Below are 22988 nucleotides of genomic sequence, written 5' to 3'. Positions count from 1 at the left end.
TGGGCATGTGCAGAAGGGCTACAACTATTGGGTGTCCAGCTTTGTTCCCAATGTAAACAGCACTTTAGGGACCTTGAGGACCACACACTGCAATCCCAGCCCTCAAGAGACCAAGGCACAAAGACTGTGAGCTAAAGGACAGCCAGGGATTCGCCAGGAAACAATCTCAAAGTTCTCGATGCTGAAGTTTCACCAATGCTGACCGAATCTGGTTTTCTACATAGATACCTGGGTATCCAAGTTTAAACGTTTCTCAGTTGAATGCCATGTGCAGATGTATTTGGGAACCAACGAGGTTTAAAATAATGGAAAGGAAATGGGGAGGGAGAACAAAAGCTATTGCTCTCCTGGAGAACCCTCAAAGGTTTGCTTGTCTGCTTGCAAAGGTTTCCCAACCTAAGGGATTAGTCCTGTCCCTTTAGACTATTTCTTTCCACCTATAGAGAAAGGTGTGCTTACATAATAAATCATGGACTAGCATATGTCTGGTGACTGCTGTGAAAGCTCTCCCCAGTTTATTGGACACAGTGTGATGCACTGTGGGTCAGGTAACTTCTGTTTCTCAAGCAGAATAGCTGTGGAAACTGAACAGCTAGTTTAAGAATCTTCGGGAAAGCATCACGTGAATCATAACACCTGGCCGGGGCAGACTGCTATGTCATTTCATAGACAGGCAATCCCATGCTGTACCCAGTAACTGGTGCCGTTGCTTCCTGTTCAGTGCAATTTAACCAGTCCTGCTACCACCCGTTACAGTCACCAGCATCTTTATAAGAGTGACCCTGCCTGTTGTGACAACAGCATTCCCAAGAGCCTCATTCTGATTCTTGTAAAACATACACATTACGCCAAAGGGCTGGAGGGGCAGCTCAGTGCTTCCGATGTTTGCTGTTCTTGCGGAGGACCACAGTTTAATTTCCAGCACTGACTTTGGGTACCTCACAGCGCCCATCTGAAACTCCAGCTCCAGGGGAGTCTGACTGCTCTGGCCTCCACAGGCAGGTGCCAGCACTCACCTAGGCACGGACATATACACACGATTAAAAACAGTATGTGGGGTGGGGTGGAAGAAGAAAGCAGGCAGGAAGAGGTCTCCAATGAGGGTTAGGGAGGAACACACGTGGGTGGTCTGAGAGCAGAAGGGAAAACCCAGGAAACATTAGGGAGGGGAGATGGGGAAGAACAAGGGGTGTGAGTAAGAACGGTGTAAGAAGTGTAACAATGAAATGAGTCAGCTCACTTTCTAACTAAAAGAATAACCACAATCGCTGGTTTAAAAAGATCGGTAAGGAGCTAAGTCTCTTCCTGGCCACAGGTCACACAGAAAATTCAATCATGCCACAGGTGGCTTTCAGTGTGAAACCAGATTCTAGAAAGAATTGGCAGAGGGGCTCCTTGGTGCTGCCTCCGATCCCCCCCCCGCCCCCCAGTGTCCGCCTCACTACCTCATCAGCACTTGGAGATCTTCTGAGCATTGTGGCTTTAAGTGTTCCCTTGGGAGAAAAGTTGAAAGTTTGGTTTTCAGTGGTGGAAAACGAGAAATGGCTCGGATCTGTGCTGTCAGTAAAACAGGGGAGAGGCAGCTAGTGGGCAGGAAGCAACTGCAGAATCAGAGGGCCGGTGCACACCTCCAAGTAGAAGAGGCCCTAACACATGGGGCTGCCGGGAGAGAGGGTACTGAAAAGTTCGATTTGATTTGGGAAATTTGAGGTAAACAAATGGGATGAGACAGTAGGGGTTGGATTCTCTTTCCTGGAGCTGGCTGAAAATAGTCACTGCTTCTGATGAGTTGTTTTGACGTTCTCAGTAGGCAGAAGCACGCTAACTGTAAGGGCATGTGTGTGTGTTCATGAAGACGATTGCAAATACATCAATTTGTTTTAATCAGGGAGCACAAACACTGTTAAAACGCTAGCCGTGTCCCTGGTTCCTCGTGGAAACTGTAACTCTTTTTTTTTTTTTTTTTGTTCCTTTTTTTCGGAGCTGGGGACCGAACCCAGGGCCTTGCGCTTCCTAGGCAAGCACTCTACCACTGAGCTAAATCCCCAACCCCTGAAACTGTAACTCTTGACTGTTCAGAATTATGAAAGTTCTGTTTTTCCAGGTTCAAGTACAGCACCTGGATAGCATTCCTTTACTAATTTTGTGTTTTATGGATAGGCTGTGGCTTTTTCAAAGGAGTCTAATTACAACCCGTCTGTCTGGGCCAGCCTGGGTTTCTTCTCCGGTTTTAACTCATTTTTTGCTTATCAGCAAGTCAATGGCCCTTTACAACATTGATAAGAATGCTGTCGCTCACAAACTGCACAGCTGTACCCTGCCTGGCTTTGTACATGTAATGATCAGGCTCTCCTAGGGCCAGGGACCGTGACCGGGAGGTTCAGTCTCGTCTGTAACTGCCACCTTCATCCTTGGGTTGTAACTCACGGGCAGTTTGTTGAGCGATTGTGTAATACCTAGCCCCTCCCCCATTTCTGCTGTGTACGACACTGTCATTTAATTCCATGTCATGGTTGTGACCAGAACAGCATGTACAAAGTAACAGTCTTACCACCACGAACTGGGGGTCCTCAGGATCAGGAACTCAAATGCTAACATCACGACCCATGGCTCCAACCTGAGAGTCTCTGAAAGTTTTCTGAGAGAAGCCCATAGCTTGATGTCATGACTCCTGAACCCATGTACCCATGTCATGACCATGTGTACATGCCACACATACACTCAAGAGAACAGTTCATAATACTCTTAGCCCTCGTGTTCTAATCCAGTCTTTACTTAAAGACATTCAATTGTTACAGAAAATGTGTTTTCCTTTTCGGATCTCTGTTTTTAAATGTCAGATATATAAATACTACTTAAGGGGCTGGGGATTTAGCTCAGTGGTAGAGCACTTACCTAGGAAGCGCAAAGCCCTGGGTTCGGTCCCCAGCTCCAAAAAAAAGAACCAAAATAAATAAATAAATAAATAAATACTACTTAAATGACATTAAAGCTGGAAAATAATTTCCAAGGCGGATTTGGAAGGAAAACATGCCCAAGACCTCCCAGGAGCTTCTGATCAGAGTGTGGCTGTGCCCACAGGGAGCAGGACAGCTACTGTTCTGTAGGGGTGTCCCTCAGACTGAGCGCAGGCACACATCCAGTGGTCACCAAAAAAAAAAAAAAAAAAAAAAAAAAACCACAGGATAACGTTTAGTTTATCGTTAGGTCTTGCGTTAGTCGGTATAGACAATAGAGAAACTGACCAGTTACACGGAGCAAATCAGAACTCAGGACTCCAAAAGCATTAGAAAGTATGACCGGTGGGCCCGGAAGATGGCCAGATCTGGCTGCCGCAAGCCAGGGTAGCATTTGTGTTGGACTCACACACTAACGTTCACGTAACTAGATTAATGTCTCCGAGCCAATCGTCAGGCTCATTACTAGTGGCTCTTCTCTGGTTCACGCTAAGAAACTAGATTATTGATTTTAGGATTGTCTGCATACCCGAGGATATTTTCTAAGATGTCTAATGTTTAATGATTAAGGTGCAAGACCGTAAGGGCAAGAATGGCCGTAATGAGTAATCACGTCCTAATCATGTTTGAAAGGGGTTAAAAAAAAAAAAAACCTTTGCAGAAAATGAATGTCTCTGCCCCAGCACTATAGGCACCTTATAGCTGCCACCGTCCAAGTCAAGGAGAGGCCATTTCTACCTGCCTGCCATCTTCCCCAGGAGTTAGCTTCGTCCGTCTGCAGCTTAAGACCTTTATAGCTCTAAGTCTGCTCTTGACTGGAGTGGAACAGCGGGGGGTGGGGGGGTGGGGGGGGAGCTCCAAGAGGCAGCAGCATCGAAGCAGGGTCGTAGCACGCCGGTCGGGTGCTTCTCTGAAGTGAGGCGAACTAGGCTGCTGGGCTGCTGGTGGTTATTCATCCCCTCTCTTGTTTCATGTGTATGGATGTACGCTGTCCCAGTATATGCACTGCTCCGGGGAGCAGGGGGCTGGCAAGTGCGTGCATGGAGCGTGTGTGTATATGTAAAGCAGGACTGCACCTGGATACCAAAATGAACTACTGCGTGCCAGAGGTACACGAAGTGTGCCCAGCTGCCGGCAGCAACCGTTACATGCAGGTCACTGACTACCTCGCGTATCTGGAAGACAGTCCGGCTTACAGTGGCTGCGATGTCCAAGCTGTGCCCGGTAGCAGCATATATCTGGAACAGGCCTGGACTCTGAATCAGCCTTATACCTGTAGTTACCCTGGAAACCTGTTTAAAAGCAAGGACTCTGACTTGGACATGGCCCTGAGTCAGTACAGCCAGCCTGCACATCTCCCCGAAGAAAAGCCTTTTCCTCAAGTGCGGTCGCCTCCGCACTCACACAAAAAAGGTAGGGACGCCGGCTTCTCTTGGTTTTCGTTTCATCCTAAAGTTTTATGGCATCGGCTCCCTTGAATCTTTGCATCGGAGCACCAGAGATTCGAAATTAAAAACAGCAGTAAGGGATGTTGCTGAAGGAGTGAAGGGTTCTGGCGAATACAGAAATTACCATACACCTACTTTCTCTTTATAGGACAGCTACAGAGAGCTGACCGTCAGGGTTACATATGGCACGTATGGGTAGAGATCCATGCTGTCCCAAGGGAGTGTTACTGCTAACACTGCTCCATATATATGCTGCTGTTCTCTGCTAAAGAAAATACGTCAAGGGATTCCCTCGGTGGGATGGTAAGGGAGGCAGATCCCAAATCAGACCACAAATTCACCTGACTCTTCTGGACTCTTCCTGTGGAGAGTTCGTTCTCGTTAGCCAGTTAAATGGTCTAAGGGTTTCTCGCTGGCACCGTGATGTTAATGTGTTATGACTTGCAAATGTTCAGTTTGATGTATTTGCTAATACACGGCGAGAAGACGTGTGTAACTGTGTCACGCCGTTAGACTGCCAGAGTCCAACAGAAATGGACCCACTTTACCTAGGCAGTGTTCCCCTAAAATTTAATGGACCTCAACTGGGGAGAATGAAATCATTATATAAAAGCAAGTGAGATACTTTTCAAAATACCTAATATTAAAATAAGTATGGCTCTTAATTTTCTATCAGAAAGATATTTCTCCCGTTACCAAAAGGTCGAAGAGACAAACAGGTGCCTTGCAGGGGACTTGGCAGCAACTTCTGGAGAGTTTAAATTCTGTAATAAATATTCCTAAAACCTCTTTATTCTAAATATGATGTGTAGGATCTGGGCAAGGAACGAAATTCATGGGTTGCTATGATTTGCGAGGCCATGATGCCCTTCAGTCTCCAAAGACAAGCTTTTCTGTGAAGTTAATCTTACGGTGATTATACTGTATATTTAATTACAGTTTTTATAAAAGTTAACATTTGCTCTTTTTGTAGTTGTAGGTTTTAATGTTTGGTGTTGTTTGGGGTGGTTCCTTTCATGCTCTCCCTCCTGTTTTGCCCCTTCTTTTTCCTTTGAGCTTCTTCTTTCTGGCCAGTCCCTGTGGCTGTTCCCCTAAAGCAAGTGACCCTGTCACTAAAATAGCCAGCCATGAAAACAGAATGTTCAGACAAGAGCTCAACCCCCATTGAAGTTTGACTGTGAGAGCCCTTGTCTACAACTTCCATTGTGAGCCATTAAGTCTGGCGGGTACATGTGCAAAGCCCTGTGCTTTCAGTCAGAGTCCCATCATCCCGAGGGACCACAGGACTTTCCATTTACTACAAAGAGCACACCGGGAAGGAGGGCGCTGTTCCCGAATGGGGAGACAAGCCTGCTCCTCCTTTCACTCAACATTTAAGTGTCTGACCTTGGAAGCGAAGAACTTGCCACTGTCTCGCTGATCGTGCCAGGACATGCCTGTCACTGTGTTGTCGAATCCCCAGAAATCTGTCTCGCTGCCTAGGTAATTCATAATTCTTAAAAAATCCCTACAGAACATTTGGGCTTGTTTTCCTTTCACCTTTTCACTATATCCTCTTCATATTTGCTTATGAAATATGAAACCGGGGATTCGTTACTAATTAATTTAATGCATGAATTGGAAGAAAAGATGCATCGCATGCATATATTGATGCAATTTTTCAAAGCCATATGCCATCAACAGGCCACAGCCACCTGCCAGATTCACTAAATCAAAGCAGGCAAATATTCTTAAATGAATCATTATTTACTGTTACGAGCCTCTGAGTAAATCCCAGTAGCACTAACCCATCTGCTAACTGCGTCTTAGGACAAAAGGTCATAGCCAACATGTTTATCCAGATCGATCCACTATTGATTTTTTTTTCTGAGTTGGAAGATAAGCAGTGTCTCGTTAAGACAAAGTTAAGACTGTGCACAGGTGTTCCATGGGGCCGGCCTCATTTTCCAGTTAGATTTTGGTCTGTTTTCATGAGAGCTATAACTTGTGTTTCTTGCTGCTTTGCAGGACTGTAAAACTTCAGTGAGGTGCACTGACAGCTTTTTTAAAGTTTCAGCTTCATTCAGTATTTTTATGCAAGGAGGGAAGTGGGAAGAAAGGCAAGGTTCTTGAAGAGTTTACTTTTGTTATTTTCTTTGTCTTAATTTATTGACTGCATGGGGAGGTCAAAGAAGACCTTGCAAGACTCCGGTCTCTCCTTCCATCCACAAGGGTTCTTGGAATCAAACTCGGGTCACTGGGCTTGGCCACCAGCACTTTGACCTGCTAGGCCAGATCACAAGTCATTTTCTTTAGTGGTTTTTAAAATGAGGGGTTTTTTTCATCTTTAATTGGCATTTTCGGGGGTGTGCATGTAAGGCACGGCTTTAAGGCACTCCAAGCACTCCATGATGACAGCAGTTCGACAGTGTGCCTATGGCTTATACAACCAGAACACTGGCTTCTAAAACAGGCAGCCAGGGACTCTAGAATGATGTAGTGTTTCTGTGTGTTTGGGATGTTTGCATTTTAGCCAAGAAGGAAGCAGGTTATCAAATCCTGACACAGTGAGAATGCAAGCCCAGAAGCAGGCTTCTGCTCCCACAACCCCCATTTCCAATAAAATTATACCAGTTATGGGAGGGGCTGTGGAAGATCCACACTGAGCTAAACTGTGCTCTGCCGATCTAGTTTCCCCCTTGGAGTAGGGAAAACTCGTTTCGAGACTAGGTCTTGCTACGTGCCTCTCAAGGTAGCCTCAAAATTGCTATCATTCTGCCTCCACCTTGCAACCATGCACAGAGAAACCCAGCCTAGAAACACATTGTGCTTCTTAAAATTTAGGGACAAAGGAAAAGGAATCTCTGAGCATCCACAGTAAGGCACAAACCTTGCTTAGTCTGTCACGTGACACGGTCTCAAAGCCTTCTGTCCAAATGGTCACTCTGACCAGGTCAGCTTCTGGCCTCACCTGTTCAGGGAGAAAAAAAAGAAGCAGGAGCGAAGTAGAGAGATTGCAGCCGGGATCTGTGACTTCTCCTTTGCGCCTGTGCTTTGGGGATGGCTAAAAGCTGACATTTGTCTCTTTCTCTGTTTGCGCTGGTCGTTTCCGTCAGGAATTCTGATTACCTGTCCGCAGACTCATCCCGATGTGGTGGCCTTGCTGGAACTCCGCAGTGTTCTGCTTCTAGATGCTTTCTGAAGGTTTCTTCCCCTCTGAGCCCTCCACACAGCTCTTCCTGGGCCTTAATGTCTGTTCTTCTTGTAACCTATTTAGTGATGCGGGTTCCAACAGGCTGTGTGCTTCTGCCTTGCCCTCGGTCCCAGGGATCACAGCCATCTCTCTGGGGGCGAGGGGGTCTCAATCTGTCACTTCAGTCCCACCCCAAGTCAACAACGGGGTCTTCCAGTTCCACCCCTTGCCAGGCACATCACTTTGGGCACTGACTTGACTCACAGCCCACAGGCCTCGTCCTCCTTCTAGCCTCACAGTCCCTGCACTGATCTCCATTCCTTCCTTCAGAGGCAAATGGCCTCTGTTTTACACAGAATCCGCCTAAATGGGATTTTACTTAGGCATCAAGGCATTAAGTTATGAAATTTGTAGGAAAATGGATAGAATTGGTTAGGATTATATTAGGTAAAGGAGCACAGGGTCAGAAAGACCAGTGCTTTGTCTGTTCTCCTATGTGGAGCCTGGGTTCTCTTTTTACACATGCAGGACTGGGTGTGGGTAAAGGTCGAAAACCTAGACAGGGGCCCATGGAAGGGAGAAGGGATTTGGGGGAGCCTGGGGAGGGTACTGGAACATGTATGAAATGAAAGAAGAAGGGAGACTAGTAGAGAGAGGAAGGAGACAGACCATGTGGAGGGCCCGACCCAGGGGACTGGGTGCAAGAAGGATCAGCTGAAACTAAGTACAGATGAAAATACCGTAAAGAAGCCTGTTGCTCTGAATATTGATTAACATTGTTTAAACTTAAAATAAAATGGTTCTGAATCACTTGGATAAATCACCCTTTCAAGCAGATTTAAAACTACATTAAAAAATGCACGAAGCAAGGATTTCTCAGCATCGGCAAACCTGAGGCGACTGTGTTGACCCTGTCTTCTCGGTCCTCACCGCACTGCTCTCGGTTACTTGGCGCTCCTGCTTGACAACTCGTGTCTTCTCAACACAGTGATCTCACTGGTGTTGAGAGTCTAAACCGTGAGTGTTTCTGAGATACCAACGAGAGGCAGACAGCACCGTTTCACATCTGTTCAGTCTAAGGTTTCCTCAGACATCCAATTTTATCTGCTACATGATAAGCTGCCTTCCACGTCTCTGTTTCTCGTGAACTACTTCTACCCTTCTGATTCTGATGAGGATTAAAATCCTGTGAGCTGTTTCTTTACTTCTAAAGGAGGATGGCCTTGAGCAAAGTTAACTGTGTGCACCCAAGCCAGAGCTGGGAAGTGGTGAGGGCTGTGGGAAACTGGGTGGGGCGCTCCTTCGGGGAGTTGGGCCGTCTGCTCTGCTGTGAGAACTTGGGGCTGTGCTGGGAAACCGCTCGTCTTATTTCATATGATGCAAGAAGTCTGGATTCCGTATTTTTCACATCATAGTTTTACACTTTGGCTTAGTTTATCTTAATATTATGAGCTAAACTCTGTAAAGTCTGTGTGTCCTTTCAATTAACCCCTGAGTGAAACTCATCACAGCAACCCATTTCCTTCCTTACTGATTTTCTCCTCAAATATTTCTGCTCTTAGTATGGATTGAAAGTTTATAGTGGCTACTAAGATTCCGAGGCTACCAGGAAGAGAAAAGAAAGGATAGCCAGGAATGTTTGCGTGTTGAGCTCTAAATAGCTGAGCCTGTCAAACCCAAGGCTCTCAAGGCTGAGGCAGGAGAGTCATAAAGCTCCTGCCTGGACTGCAGAGGAAAGTCAAGAAAAGCTTGCACGTATTACTGTGTTGGCTTGTGACAGAAAAAATCGAAGAACTAGAGGGCTAGATATGTAATTCAGCTGTGTGGTGCTTGCCTAGCATGTATAAGACCCTAAGTACCACAGAAGAAGAAGAAAATGTACACACACATACACACACACACACACACACACACACACACACACACACACACACACACACAATGACAGCAAAGCCAGGCCCTAAATAATTCAAAACCTCTGTGTCTCCTCCTACCCTAGGAGTTCCTGAGAGGCCCAGAGGCCACCTCACAGTACGCCCTTCTCCTTTCTGGTGTTAATCTCTGGCCTGCCTGCCAATGCTTTCGATACTCTATTCCCAAGGCATAAAAGGTTGAGCCTTAGACTTAAGTGTGTGTGGGTCTCATCACCACAGGCCCAGCCAGCTGACAGGATGTGACCCCGGAGAGTGGCACGGGGTACATGTGGCTGCCCAGAGGAAAGAGTCTCCCAAGTAGGAGCCCTTGGATCAGTTTTGCAGAGACTGGGCAATCTGCAAAGGTCTCTGAAGTGAGTAGCGACTCAAGGTTTTGCTCAGTCGTTTACATGTCGTGGCTCTGCGGTTTGCTGAAGAAATGAACAGATGGGAAGATGGGTGGTTTAATTAATTGATGGGTGGTGTTTATCCGAGGGTTAAAGATTAACACGACAGAAAGCTCAGTTCCTAATACCAAGAATTAAACATAAAAAGGAATTGGAATTAGCATGTTAGGAAAAGGCTAAGCCAGCCACAAGGCTTTTAATTATATAAAGAAATACCATGAGGAAATGAGCTTAAAATCAAAAGTCTGAACTGTGGTTTGAACTGTACAAGTTCAATGTAGAATTGGGAAAGGACAGAGATAATTTAGCTTCCCTGGGAGTGTTAAGATGCAGCCTCGTCCTGCGTCTCAGCTCACCCACAATGCTCAGAGCTGTTACTTCTGTGTTGTGAATCAGAGTCCACCTGACTTGTTTTCTGGAGCGAGTGGCTGGTCCTCTCTAGCAGTTACCTGGCAAACTTGAAGAGGTGGCTCCTCGCACGGACAGTGAAAACGCATGTTCCGAGACTCTCATCTCAATTACTATTACCAACATCAGTTCTCAAATCAGTTGTGCTGCCCAGGCGACGGAATCTATACACAAATTCCATATAGAGTCACCTGACTCTGCACTTGCCCTCAGGGTAAAGCCAAAGTCGCTTCTAAAATGGAGTCTCCTAGAGCAGGACACACCCCGAAAACTGACAATCCCCACACTGTGGAGTAACAAGAGTCCTTCTCAGCCTGATTCGCCCATGTCACCTCTGGTAGTATATCTCCAGCCAAGCAAGTGGTCTACCCTGAGGCTAAGACCAGTCAGGGTTGAAAGGTATCTACACCCAGATATCCCTTCCTTTGGGAGCAGAAACTTCAATTCTAGATCTGTCACCAAGATTAATGTTTCATATCCTATGACCTGCCGTATTGCATAATTCACTCAAAAGAATTACCCTCGCCAGGGTTCTGGTTTGTCCCCACAGGGAATGCACTGGATAGAATGTCAATCAGAAAACAGGTACAAAACTCTTGCTTTCCATACCATAAGTCCTTCAAAAATCTTTTTTGTGTAATCAGTGTTACCTGCAACATGAATAAAACTTGGCCATTCTGCTAAGTGAAAGCCGGTCCCAAAGGACCAACTACAGTTTTATCCTGTTTGTCTGAAATGTCAGTAGTCAACAAATATAGAGAGAGTAGATTAGGGTAGTCTGGGGCAAAGGGGGTGGGGAAGATGGGTGGGGCGATAGGGTGACATTTAAAGACACAAGGTTCCTTTAGGAGATAATTAAAATATTCTAAGATTAATAAGTGGTGGTAGTTACGCGAGTCTGTGAGTATATTAGAAGCCACTGACTTGTGTTACCGTTGAATTATATCATAGCAAAGTTGTTACCAAAAGAGATCCTTAAAACATAGCATTTTACTATATTTACCCATTTTGATGTCCAAGACATTTAGCAATTAATCAAAGGAACTGAATATTAACTAAAAACAAAATTCTCCGGTCCTTTTCGAACAAACGAATGGAGCTTTCTTCCATAAATGCTGGCTTGAGGGGCCGAGGATGCAGTTTGGTTGTAGTGGACCTGATTTGCAGCTGCCAGTACCACAAACTCAAACAAGAACACACAGAAATAGACACCTAAAAACAAGAGCAAATATGCGTGAGTGCTTGATAACATGACGGCGTAGTTATAGTCTGAAGAGTAATTCACGCAAGGAAGCTGGGGACTGAAGATCGATCTCGAACTCTATGGATTGTTGGGGGCCTTAGTTGATTATTCACAACTTCTAATAATTCTTATGACATTGACCTAGGACAATTGTACACACAGTTTCTCAGGGGAGCAATCAGGCCACATCTCACGTCTGATCTAGACATCCAATTCCAACGTTACGTTACTTACCAGTGTCCGTATTTGACAAGAAAACTAATGTCTGTGCACTTTCCTTATTTGGCCACATTGGCAGCACGTGACCCACTATGACAGGACGCCACCCCTGTAGTATTTTTTTTTAACTGGTGAACAACAACAGACTCAAGCAGAACAATGGGTATGCTATTATTTGTGCCTTAGGTAAATAAGATTGTTCGGTTAATATTGCAGAGAAGACGCTAGTTGGGGTGTCCTAGGAGGACCGATAAGTACCTGTTACCAATGCAAAGAGCTACTCTGTAGAAAGGTGTCTGGTTAATAAAGAACGCCCACAAGGAAAGTGACCCAAGAAAGAGCAAAGCATTTCTCTCCTATGTCAGAATGTGAGAAGCCTGGTGTGCCTCTCACTCAATCAACATTGCTGTGATAGTGAATGAGAAGTGTTCCCCATGAGTTCACATGTTTAACACTCGGTCCCAGTTGGTGACAATGTCTGGAAAGGCTATGGAAGCTTCATGACGTAGAGTCTTGCTGGAGAAAGCCTATTTACTAAGTGAGGGCTTTGGGTTTTATAGCCTCACCCCACTTCCGGTTCTGTCTCTTGTGTACTTCCTGGATACCATGTAACCCGCTGGCTTCCTGCTCCTACTGCCATGTGGTCCTTGTCATGGTGGACTCTGTCTCTCTGGAGCTATAAACCAAAGTAAACCCTTCTGTACCTTCTTTGCTTCTTATCGGGGTATTTTATCGGAGCAAACAGAAAAGGAACTAATATTCCAGATATCAGTTGGATTCCAGAATTCACAGGGCCACCTAACTAAATAGTTACTGTACCAAGAGGAGGACATCTTCAGTGTCCTTCTGCCGAAGCCAAAGAAAAATCCCAGCAGGTGTGGTGAGGCCACAGGAAAGAGAAGGAAAGATCAATTCCCTGCATTTCCCCGACTTTTGTCATGTCCCCGGACACCATAACCCCTTCATAGGCAGGCAGGGTTCACAAGCCACAGTCCACAGTTGGTTCCTGTATCTCCTTTCTCTGAAACCTTACACTTGCATCAGCATCAAGAACTCAAAAGCCTCAGTTCTGCTGGCATGACTGTATAGAAGAGGCCACAGCACAATTCTGCTGACATCAATGACTTCCCTACCTACCTTTACCTGGGAGATGGCTGTGCTGGTAATTTGGTCCGTTTGTTGTTTGAAGGCTGCTCTGTGCTCTGTGGCTAGTTGTTTGGGTGCCAGGCAGCTGCGGGAGCACATTCCACTCTGCCACTTGCTTTGCATAGTGCCCGCTAAAACAATCTATTAGTTACCTTTCTGTTGGCGCAGCCGGGTATCTGACAAATGCAACTTGCAGGAGCAAGGGTTTCTTGGAGCCCACAGTTGAAGGAGGATTCGGTCTCTAGCCGTATAGGAGGTATGACTGCAGGAACATGAGACGGCCATTCTGTTTACCAGTAAGCTGAGAAAGACCAAAGAGACTGAGTCCACACCTTCCTCGCCCCCACCCCTCTTCATCTTATTCAACCCATGTGCAACATAGTTCTTCCTCTCTCCGCTAAACCTTCATGAAACGCCCTTATAGACGCACCCAGAGGTGTGGCTCCTGTGCTGTTCTAAACCTAGTCAAGTTGACCATGAAGGTTAACCATTACATCTTCCTACTAAGGATGGCTAGCCTCTCAGTGTGGGCTCCATGTACAGTTCTCGGCAGTGATGTAGGGAATCTTCCCATGGACTTCCCCTCACCTTTCCTTTCCTCTCTCACTGAGAAATAAGCAGAGGTAGAGAAGCAGAACTGGTTACTTACAGGATTCCCAAAACAAGAAACTCTGTTTTGTTTGTGTTTCTATTCAGTGTGCCTGCCACAGTCCTTAGTACTATGGGTATTAACTAAGTTCCGACCAGTCATCAGTAAATGAACAACTGAGGACAAACCATTCCCTTCCTTCTTTCCCTGCTCCAGGTCTCTCCCAGAATTCCTTTTCTAAATGCCTGGCGAGGACTGCAGAGATGGCTCAGCCATTAAGAAGGCTAAAGTTTGGTTCCCAGCACCCGCTTGGGGCAGCACAATTGCTTGTAGCTCCAGTTCCAGGGGAACTGGTGCTCCTTTCTGGCCTTCATGGGCACCTATAAATACATGCTAACCCCATAGACACATACACATAAAATGAATTTTTTTCTAACCTTTAAAACAGTGAAAAGCAGTAAAATAATCATAAAAAGAAATAATAAAAATGCTTGATAAGACATGTGGCAACTTTGAGTCCAACAGATCAACATCATTTGCTGGAGGTGATGCGAACTAAGAAAAGCTACTGTGATCTAAATCACAATTCCTGCCTCAGCAGCTCACCCTGCAAACCCCCCCACCCCCATCTCCCCCACCCCCCACCCCCACCCCCACACCTGAAGCACCAACCCTTTCCTACTGCTGTGAGCAAAGCCATCTCTAAGGAAGGAAAGGATTAGTTTTCTTCTGTTTTCCCTGTGCCTTTTCTGCTTTAAAAAAAAAAAATGGGCCAAGGGTGATCTGTTGTCACAAAAGGTTGATGAAAATGCCATAGCAAAATGTATATAGTCAAGTCTTCTTAGCCTCAGCAATCTTGGTTGAAACTCAGAAAAGTTCCCTGAACCCAAGACCAAGGGGAGGTTTCACTTCCGCTCCCTGTCCACGGTCACACACCAACAAACCACACACACCACTCCTTGTTAATGTTTGTATCTCATCCAAGGTCTTTGGTATGTGTGTGGGTATGTGGCCACGGGCTCCGCATGAACAGGAAGAAACAGGCACGGGCAGGAAGAAGGCTGCTTCTGATGTTATTTTTAACCCGAGCCTTCTGAGGGAGCTTGAGCCACCAACACAGAACCAAAGGGAGTCACTCGTTAGGTTTCCATTCCTCAGTCAACAGAACCTGTATTCTTTCTTCCCACTCAGCAATGTTGACTATGTGTCCATTCGCTAGGCTGCCCCCAGTGCCCGTGTTCCTCCCTCTCCAGCTCTCTGTTTGTAAAGGAGACCAGCACAGCCGCTTAGAAGAGGTGGACTGCAGGCTCTGTTCTGTAGTATCTCTCCTAACCCTAAGGGAAGCTCAACTCCTTAGAGCCAATGTCTTCCCCTGAGAAGTACTTGACTTTGAAGCAAACAAGGCTACTCTGTTGCCTGGTGTCTTGACTTGAGACAGGATGGGGTCTTACAGGTAAGTTCTGAAATAAGCTTTGTGAAGGGGAGCCTCCTATCCAGAGTCCCCACACCTATGCCACAGCTCCCTCAAATCTCTGCCTCTCCCCACGACTCATGGGCCCCCATCGCCTGCTTAGATAATGCCCCTCCAGCAAGCAGGATCCCCATGTTTAAAACAGGTTGTATTACTCTGGGTGCTAGTTGACTCCATTGAGTCCTTTTTGCACTTCTCATCTCTAAGCAAAGCAGTCTCCTGTCTGGATGAGAAACCTTAGCTTTAACTGCATTATCGTGATACTGTTTCCTCACCTTCCTCTTTTGTCCTTTGCAGGGTATATCCCCAGCTATCTAGACAAGGATGAGCTCTGCGTAGTGTGCGGGGACAAAGCCACGGGGTACCACTATCGCTGCATCACCTGTGAAGGCTGCAAGGTAAGTGTGGGCCAGCACAGACCACAGCACAGCACCTACCCACTCCCAGACAGCCATCGGAACTCAGGCTCACAAATCAAATGCCAACAGTAATGGCCTCTGGCTGCCCAGGGGCCCTCTTTATTTCTGATGTGCTCAAGATCTGAATTTTCCTTTTTCCTAAATCATGAATAGCTAAATGAAATTTTTGCAATGCCGTGGTGTTTTGTTCTTGTGGTTTTAGAACAGAAAGACAACTAACGAAAAGAAAATAAACTAATGGCACTTACTTTGAGCATTAGGGCATATTTTTTTTAAATGTCCAATCAATCCGCTTCGCCGTTTCTCCTCCCGTTTTATGTGCACTGTCTGAGGAGACGCCTTTGCTCCTCAGCCTTTCTGCTGCGACTCTGCCTGTCTGTGCCCACTTCTGAGGGTTCCATTAGGCAGAATCTTTGAAGCCACTTAAACTCAATTATGCTCTGGAGTTTATTCAAAGTGGCTTTTGGCAGAGCCTGCAATAAATGGAGTCAGTTTGCCAGTCAGGTAATCTTGTTCTCTGCAAACTTTGCTTTCTTGACAAAAACATACCGGTCTATTGAGATCTCCACAGGGAGCCTACATCTGCCTACTCATGATCTTAATCAACAAAATGAAGGGAAGCGCTATGGAAAATATCTTGTGATCCATCAACCTAGATTAGAAAATAAAGGCAGGAAACTCAACCGAGTAGTACCATGCACCTAAAGCTGTCTGCAAATAGGGATGTATTCTAACCCAGGGACAGACTTCTATCTCCTGTAAAATTTACAGGAAAACGTGTATTGAAGTTTTTTTTAAAGAAAAAAAAAAGCATTCCCTTCCTCTTCCACTTTTCCTCCCCCCTCCTCCCTTACCTTCCCTCTTCCACCTTCCCCCTCCTCCCTTACCTTCCATCCCTCTTCCACCTTCCCCCCTCCTCCCTTACCTTCCCTTCCTCATCCACCCTCTTGGCTCTCTTCCTGCCCTTGCCTTTAAGCCCACACAATTCACAAATTGACTGCATCCACATTAAGGTGGGATCCACTTCCCTAGTGGGAGGTTTTTCATGCAGATCTTCTACCTTCTTGTGCATCTTCTTGCACACTCAATGACGCCGCTGCATCTACAGAGACAATGGGAAGGTTACTTTCTGGGGGTTCTGGGGCCTCACGGGCCTCTTGACATCAGTTGGAATGTGTGCAAAGCAAGGGGCTCCCCTTCTCTAAGATCCTTTTGATATAGAATTTTCTGAGGACAAGACTGGCACAAAAGTTGCACTACTTCTCTGAAAACCAGATTCGTGGAGGTTAGAAAGCTAATCACGAGTTCTGGCTGTCTGTTAATTAGATTTGCAGGCCCGCTCTTGAAAGCAAGGTCTCATTGCCTCATTTGGAAGGAGTAGGCTAGCTAGGCCTGGTGCTTCAGTCCTGTAATTCCAGCGAGCGACTTAGGAGACTGTCACGGGAACACACCAAGCTGCAGCTTGCTTTATTTATGCATGTATTTACTTATTTACTTATTTGTTTATTTACTCTGGGCTATTGTGTGTGTTGGAGGCCAGGTGGACAACTTAATGAGACCCTGTCACGAAATAAAAGGAAAAAGTACTGAGGATCATGTACAGTCAGTGACAGAGTAGTGTCATGTCTGACCAATCCCTGGTACTGGACAAAAAAGAAATAATAAAATTATATTACTTCAGGTTCAGTCTCTCATTTCCAAAGATCAGTAATTGAAGCTAGTAATTGAAATTAGCCTTTTGGGGTTTTGTTTGTTTGTTTGTTTGTTTTCTAAATTGGCTCCAGTGAATAAAGCTTCACCTGCCTGCTTACACAGCATTACAGTGCTTTTATAACAACGTCATAAGATAAAGTTTGAATCTGTTTGCAGACTGCCTCCATCACATACCCAGAAAGGAACCTAGGAGAGAAAACTATCTTAATATGATACAGAAGCAACTCAGGAAAAGGGGAAAAGTTTTCAAATGTAACGTCAACTTCAAGAATGTCAAGAGGTTTAAAGGATGAAAGAAAAGAAAAGAAGAAAGGAGAGAGAGAGAGAGAGAGAGAGAGAGAGAGAGAGAGAGAGGGAGAAGGAGAGAAGGGAAAGAAAGGAAAAAGAAAATAAAGGAAAGGAAAAGAAAAAACGCTATACCTCATGGTTTGTTCACACCTACAGTGCATATGGCCAGAAACTGCACTGCCTTTAGCAAAGAAAGATTGGGAAGTTTTTAACTCTGCTGTGATGTGTAACTTGCTACACACTTTGCACTTTGAAGAAAGAAGGTTGATGTTGCCACATAACAAAGTATTTTCAAAGAAAGTGTAACAATACTACAGTGCTTTCACAACAAACTCAGAAGATAAAATTTGAATTGAGAGAAAACATAAAAAGTCATCATGACTCTTAAATTCCCCCAAGTGATCCAACCTTTATAACTCCAAACTTTCTAAACAGCCTGCACATAAACAGTGTCTAAACTGTTATGTTCTAAAATGTCACAGCTCCCCTTCAAGTTTGGACTGAAGTGGTACTCACTTCCTGCCGTTGCTGTGATAAAACCAAGCAAAATCGAGGATGCAGGGATCCCTTGGCTTAACTTGCAGGCCACAGACCACTCAAGGACCCCTGCAGGAGTCAGGGCAGGAATGGGAAGCAGAGACATGGGGGAAGGTTACTGCTGACTTGTCCATGCTTGGCTAGCTTTCTTATACAGCTCAGGACCACCTACCCAGATAGCAGTGCCACCCACAGTGAGCGAAGCCTCCCTAAATCAATAAACAACCAAGACAGTCCCTCACAGACACTCATAGGGCAAAATTATCTGGGTAATGGTGACTCTTTTAGTTGACTCTGTGTTATGTCAAGATGCAAGTTACAGCTAAAAATGTTGGATAGTAACAAAGAGTTACTTTGAAAGAGAGTGTGTGTGTGTGTGGTGATAGTGGTGGTGGTGGTGGTTTAAGACGGGGGTTTCTATGTGTAACCCTGGCTGCCCTGGAACTCAGGAAACCAGGGTGGCCTCGAACTCAGAGATCTGCCAGGAGTGCTGGGATAAAAGGCGTGTGCCACACCTGGCTATGTGGAGGTCCTTATGTCTGGTTAGTCCATCATGTGGGGCCATTAAGAAACTAACCTGTCTCTTCTCTGAGCACAGAAGCATTTTATTGTAGGTTTTAAAGGCCAGGTCTCCACTCATGCACAAGTCAATGACACGTGTTCTTATTTATCCCTTAAGAAGCCTCTTTTGTCAGCTCACAGGTGGGTGGGTTGGTTTTGGTGCTGAGGAATTATCTCCGAGCCCCATGCATATTCAGCATGTACTATGCTGCCGAGCTACACCCCTAACCCCTAAAATAATTTTTCACGTAAATGTCTTGTCTTTAAGTTTATCGCCAGGAGTTAATATTCATCGCTCTTTAAAAATTAAGAGATCTATCATCTTTACGTCTATCTAAAAGTAGTATCCCTTCATCCTGTGCCAAAAGATAGTCTTCCACAGATTAGAGTAGTGCTTAAGAGGGATTTGATCCGTGAACATCGATCAGAGGTAGGCTCGGAAAAGGTGATACAAGACACAGCACAATACTTACATTTTCTACAAAAACTCCGTTAAAGAGTACACACAATACCTTTGTTGAAATACACGATCCTGTCCTGAATCTGTTACAGCCCTGCTCACCCTGGCCTCTGCGTGGTCTTCATAGGCATCCAGTGTGAGGGAGAAAAAGGTCTATCAGTGTTTCCCCTTAGCAGCTGTCCGTGTCTTCCCTGGCTAGCGTCTAGGTAAACTTGGCTTCCTCCTCAAGGGGGCGTTGTCCTGCCCCTTCCCAGTGCGTACCATCCATCTCGCCAGAAATGACTGTCACAGTGAGGGAAGGGAAAGCCACATGAAAAGTTGCCTTTCATTCTGGAGTCATGCGGTAACATGGCGCTCTGGGCAGATTCACCCACCCGGGGGGGGGGGGGGGGGCATGGTTGATGTGTCTCTCCTCCAAGTGCTTGTGTGTGGTTCCTGAGCCTGTAACAGCATGTCCACATCATTCAGAGTCATGCACACATGTTTAAGAACACAAACCCCCAATTCACAGTTTTCCTGTTAGAATGTGATTTTGAAAAAAAATCATATTCCTTAAAAAAAAAAACACACACACACACAGATATGAGTCTTGGTTATTCCTGCTTTGCTCAGTATAAAGCCCTACTCTGGACCCTCTCACCGCAAGGAAGAGCTTTGCCTGAATGGGGGCTATGCCTGTGCCCACAACCAAAGCCAAAATCTTCAATGAATGAATGAAAATGGGCAAAATCTGTGGCAACTGATATTTATCTTTAAGTTAAGAGAGGCAAGGCCCCCTTGAGTAAAGAACTCTCTTTAAATGTGTTTGTTAGATTCGGTACTTAAATTAGATAGTTTGGGGGATGAGGAAGAGGAAACTTTTTATAATATCTGCTCAAGTAAATAATACAGCAGAACCATTTCGTGTTAGATGAGCAACTAAGGAAAGAAGAACTGGAGTGCATCTATGTATCATGGCACACATTTGGAGTCTGGAATCATAGCGTTTGGGGGACTAAAGCAGAAGGGTTGCAAGTTCAAGGACATCCAGGGCTATATAGAAATTTCCAAGTAAGCCCAGATCATATAGCAATGCCCTGTTTCAGGAGATGTAGGTCCAGGGTTGACTTCCAGGTTTCTCTTTCTGTAGCCTTCTCACACCAGAGACGAGAAGACAGGGATTTGGTTCCATACAGACACCAGTTCTACCTCTCTGCATTCGGTCTGGATGTTGTCCTCAAGGCAGTGGGACCCTGAGGTCAGTTTTCAGAGAGCAACCCTCTGTCCTAGGATCAGCCTTGGTTGTTTAAGGATCTCCACAAGACACCCTCAGTCAACCAAACACAACCCAGTCTTGCCACTGGAAGTTTTGCCTGGCAACAAAAGATGGCCAGTTCAGACTCTGTATCCTCAATTGCTAGGAGCCCTCACTAGGGTCGCCCTCATAGATTCCAGGAAGTTTCCACAGCACTAGAGTCTCTCCGTGCATTCTATCCCTTCATCCCCCAGTCCCACCTAATCCCTCCCTCTCCTATCCCTATCCACCCCCAGTCCATTACCAAAATCTATTCTATTTTCCCCTTCCCAGGGAGATCCATGCACCTCCCCAAAGCTGCTTTACCTAACCTCTCTGGGTCTGTGAATTGTAACACTATTATCCTTTTTGTAACAGCTAATATCCACTTATAAGTGAATACATATTGTAACACTATTATCCTTTATATAACAGCTAATATCCACTTATAAGTGAATACATATTGTAACACTATTATCCTTTATATAACAGCTAATATCCACTTATAAGTGAATACATATTGTAACACTATTATCCTTTATGTAACAGCTAATATCCACTTATAAGTGAATATATACCATATGTTTTTCTAGGTCAGGGTTCCCTCACTCAGGGTGACTTTTTTTTTTTTTGTAGTTCCTGCCATTTGCCTTCAAATGTCATGGCGTCATATATTTATCCACCGAGTAATGATCCATTGTGTAAATGCACAATTTCTTTATCCATTCTAGGCGTGAGGGACATCTGGGTTGTTTCCAGTTTCTGACTCTTGTAAATAAAGCTGTAACAAACACAGTTGAGCATCCTTTGGGTGGAGCAGGCTTTGGGTCTAGGCCATGGCTATCTTAAGAGTCAAACAAGTTTAAGTGAAATCTCTAAATGAAATAAAGACATATATTTAATCACCAAACAACTTTAAATGTTCTAGGTGTGTGTGTATGTGTTCATCGTACATAGTAATGGGTTCCTTAAAGAAATATTCTTTCAAGTATATCTTATCTTTAAATAAACTGTCAACCAAGTATTCTGCTCTTTTAATTCAGGATAAAGTAATAAAGCTCTTCACTCACTTAGCAGCCAAGTTATGACACCATATGAATAAAGGTTATACCATTTAATATACAGAAGAATAAGAGCACACACCAGATTGCCCATTTGCTTCATTTATTTGAGTAAAATACACAACATGAAGGCATTGCAGCCTTGTGAAGCCTCCCTCAGCTCCTTAGATTCACTTGTCTCACCATCCTCCATTTGAGGGTATAAAGTTGGAGGCCCCGGCCCAGGCTAAGGGCCAGAACAATTGCTCTTATTCTCAGGTAGACACGAAACTCTGCAGTCATCTATTTTCAGAAAATATGGACCTGTTATCTCCCATCTTTCTCACTTAGGGTTTCTTTAGAAGAACCATTCAGAAAAGTCTCCATCCATCTTACTCCTGTAAATATGAAGGGAAGTGCATCATAGACAAAGTCACCCGTAACCAGTGCCAGGAATGTCGCTTTAAGAAATGCATCTATGTTGGCATGGCAACAGACCGTGAGTAGCTGTTCTTCATTCGCTTGGTATTGTGAAGTGTGAACCGGGGTGGGGGGGTTGGAGGTTTTGGTTCAACATCAATAAAGAAAGCAGGAACCTCTGTGGATAGATTCCGGCTCTCGTACACCCCCTTCCCTCCAACATCCAGCCTTACCATAGGGGAGATGGAAATCATTGGTTTTCTTCCTCCTGACTTATCAATTCCCAACTTCCAAAGCATCCAGATGATGTGAGAAGAGGGGGGTTAGATCATCCCTGTGTGGTTGGAAGCATGTAGCATGGTCACTTCTCATACACAGGCTCCATATGCTGAGAGGCTTATGGACCAGTCCTTGTGTTTTCAAAAGCAGAAATAAATTAATTTGGTCGACATCTCTGGAGATGGAGTAGCAGCAGAAAATGTCATGTTCGAGAATTTTTGAAGAATTTGAAGTTGAATGCTCCCATATGAATCATCCCTCTGTTGATAGCTTGTATTTTAGCCAAAATAGATTTTTTTTTGTTTTACTGAAACTATATTACCCAGTTTTCTATGTGCCGTAACATCTAGCAATGGGGTCTCTCCTCCTATCCCTGGACCAGGGTTTTATACCAGTTACCTTAACTAATCATAAAACAAAGAACCGTGTCACCCAGCATATACAGCCTCCCGTCTGCCAGGAATCAGTAAGGGTGACTTCCACAGCCATCATCATTGTACATCAGAGATTTCAATTGTGAGTTTAAAAGGAAAAAGAAAAACCCAGGAAAGAAAGAAAAGGCAATGAAATGAGAATTTTCCTGATATAGAAAAAAAATAATCATAGTTTTTATTGGGACCATAAATAGTGTTCTCTCTGAGAGAATTAAAAAAGAAAATCTATGATTTCCTCCTAGAAGAAAATGCTGCAGAGAATTTTATGAGAGCTCTTAGGGTGTCCGGCTGCAAATACTCGTGTCCATCCACTCCTTGGGCAGGACATCTCTACCTCTAAAGGATCGAGCCCTTTTCTGACCAGGATGTGAATATGATTACCTCAAAACCAAATACTTATATGACACTATTCCAAACCACTGTTGTTTAAAGAGCCATTTCATTAAGTTTAAGAAGTGAGTAGTTATGGGGTTAAGATGCTCAAAGTCCATCTAAACTGCAGATACAAATGTTCAGCTCTTTTATCTGTCCAGGTTACTCAACAGAAAAACCTCTGCTCAGGGATGGTCAGGTCATTCAGGGACGGTCAGG

The 22988-nt window shown here is 44.9% G+C and overlaps 1 protein-coding gene and 1 long non-coding RNA gene across 26 annotated transcripts in view; one reads left to right on the top strand and one right to left on the bottom strand.

Moving 5' to 3' along the window:
- Window positions 1-22988, top strand: part of Thrb (thyroid hormone receptor beta) — a 349278-nt gene that overhangs the window by 303130 nt on the left and 23160 nt on the right. For 22 of the 25 annotated variants that reach the window (XM_063273969.1, XM_063273981.1, XM_063273982.1 and 19 more), the window contains 2 exons: window positions 15271-15371; window positions 21616-21763. In XM_063273969.1, coding sequence (XP_063130039.1) covers window positions 15271-15371; window positions 21616-21763 — 249 coding nt within the window. Of the gene's footprint in view, window positions 1-3882; window positions 4371-15270; window positions 15372-20080; window positions 20189-21615; window positions 21764-22988 lie in introns of those variants that run through there. The other 3 variants (NM_012672.3, XM_063273990.1, XM_006251709.4) reach the window with 2 other exon arrangements.
- On the bottom strand, window positions 10984-16083 carry LOC120096913 (uncharacterized). Its single transcript, XR_005493836.2, has 3 exons — window positions 15641-16083; window positions 13066-13214; window positions 10984-11517 (listed from the first exon to the last, which is right to left on the bottom strand). It is a non-coding gene; the product is annotated as an uncharacterized LOC120096913 (long non-coding RNA).

This window comes from Rattus norvegicus, chromosome 15 (genome assembly GCF_036323735.1).
Source record: "Rattus norvegicus strain BN/NHsdMcwi chromosome 15, GRCr8, whole genome shotgun sequence".
Taxonomy (NCBI): Eukaryota; Metazoa; Chordata; class Mammalia; order Rodentia; family Muridae; genus Rattus; species Rattus norvegicus.
Note: the sequence above shows the minus strand (reverse complement) of the source record. Positions and strands in the feature narration are given on the sequence as shown.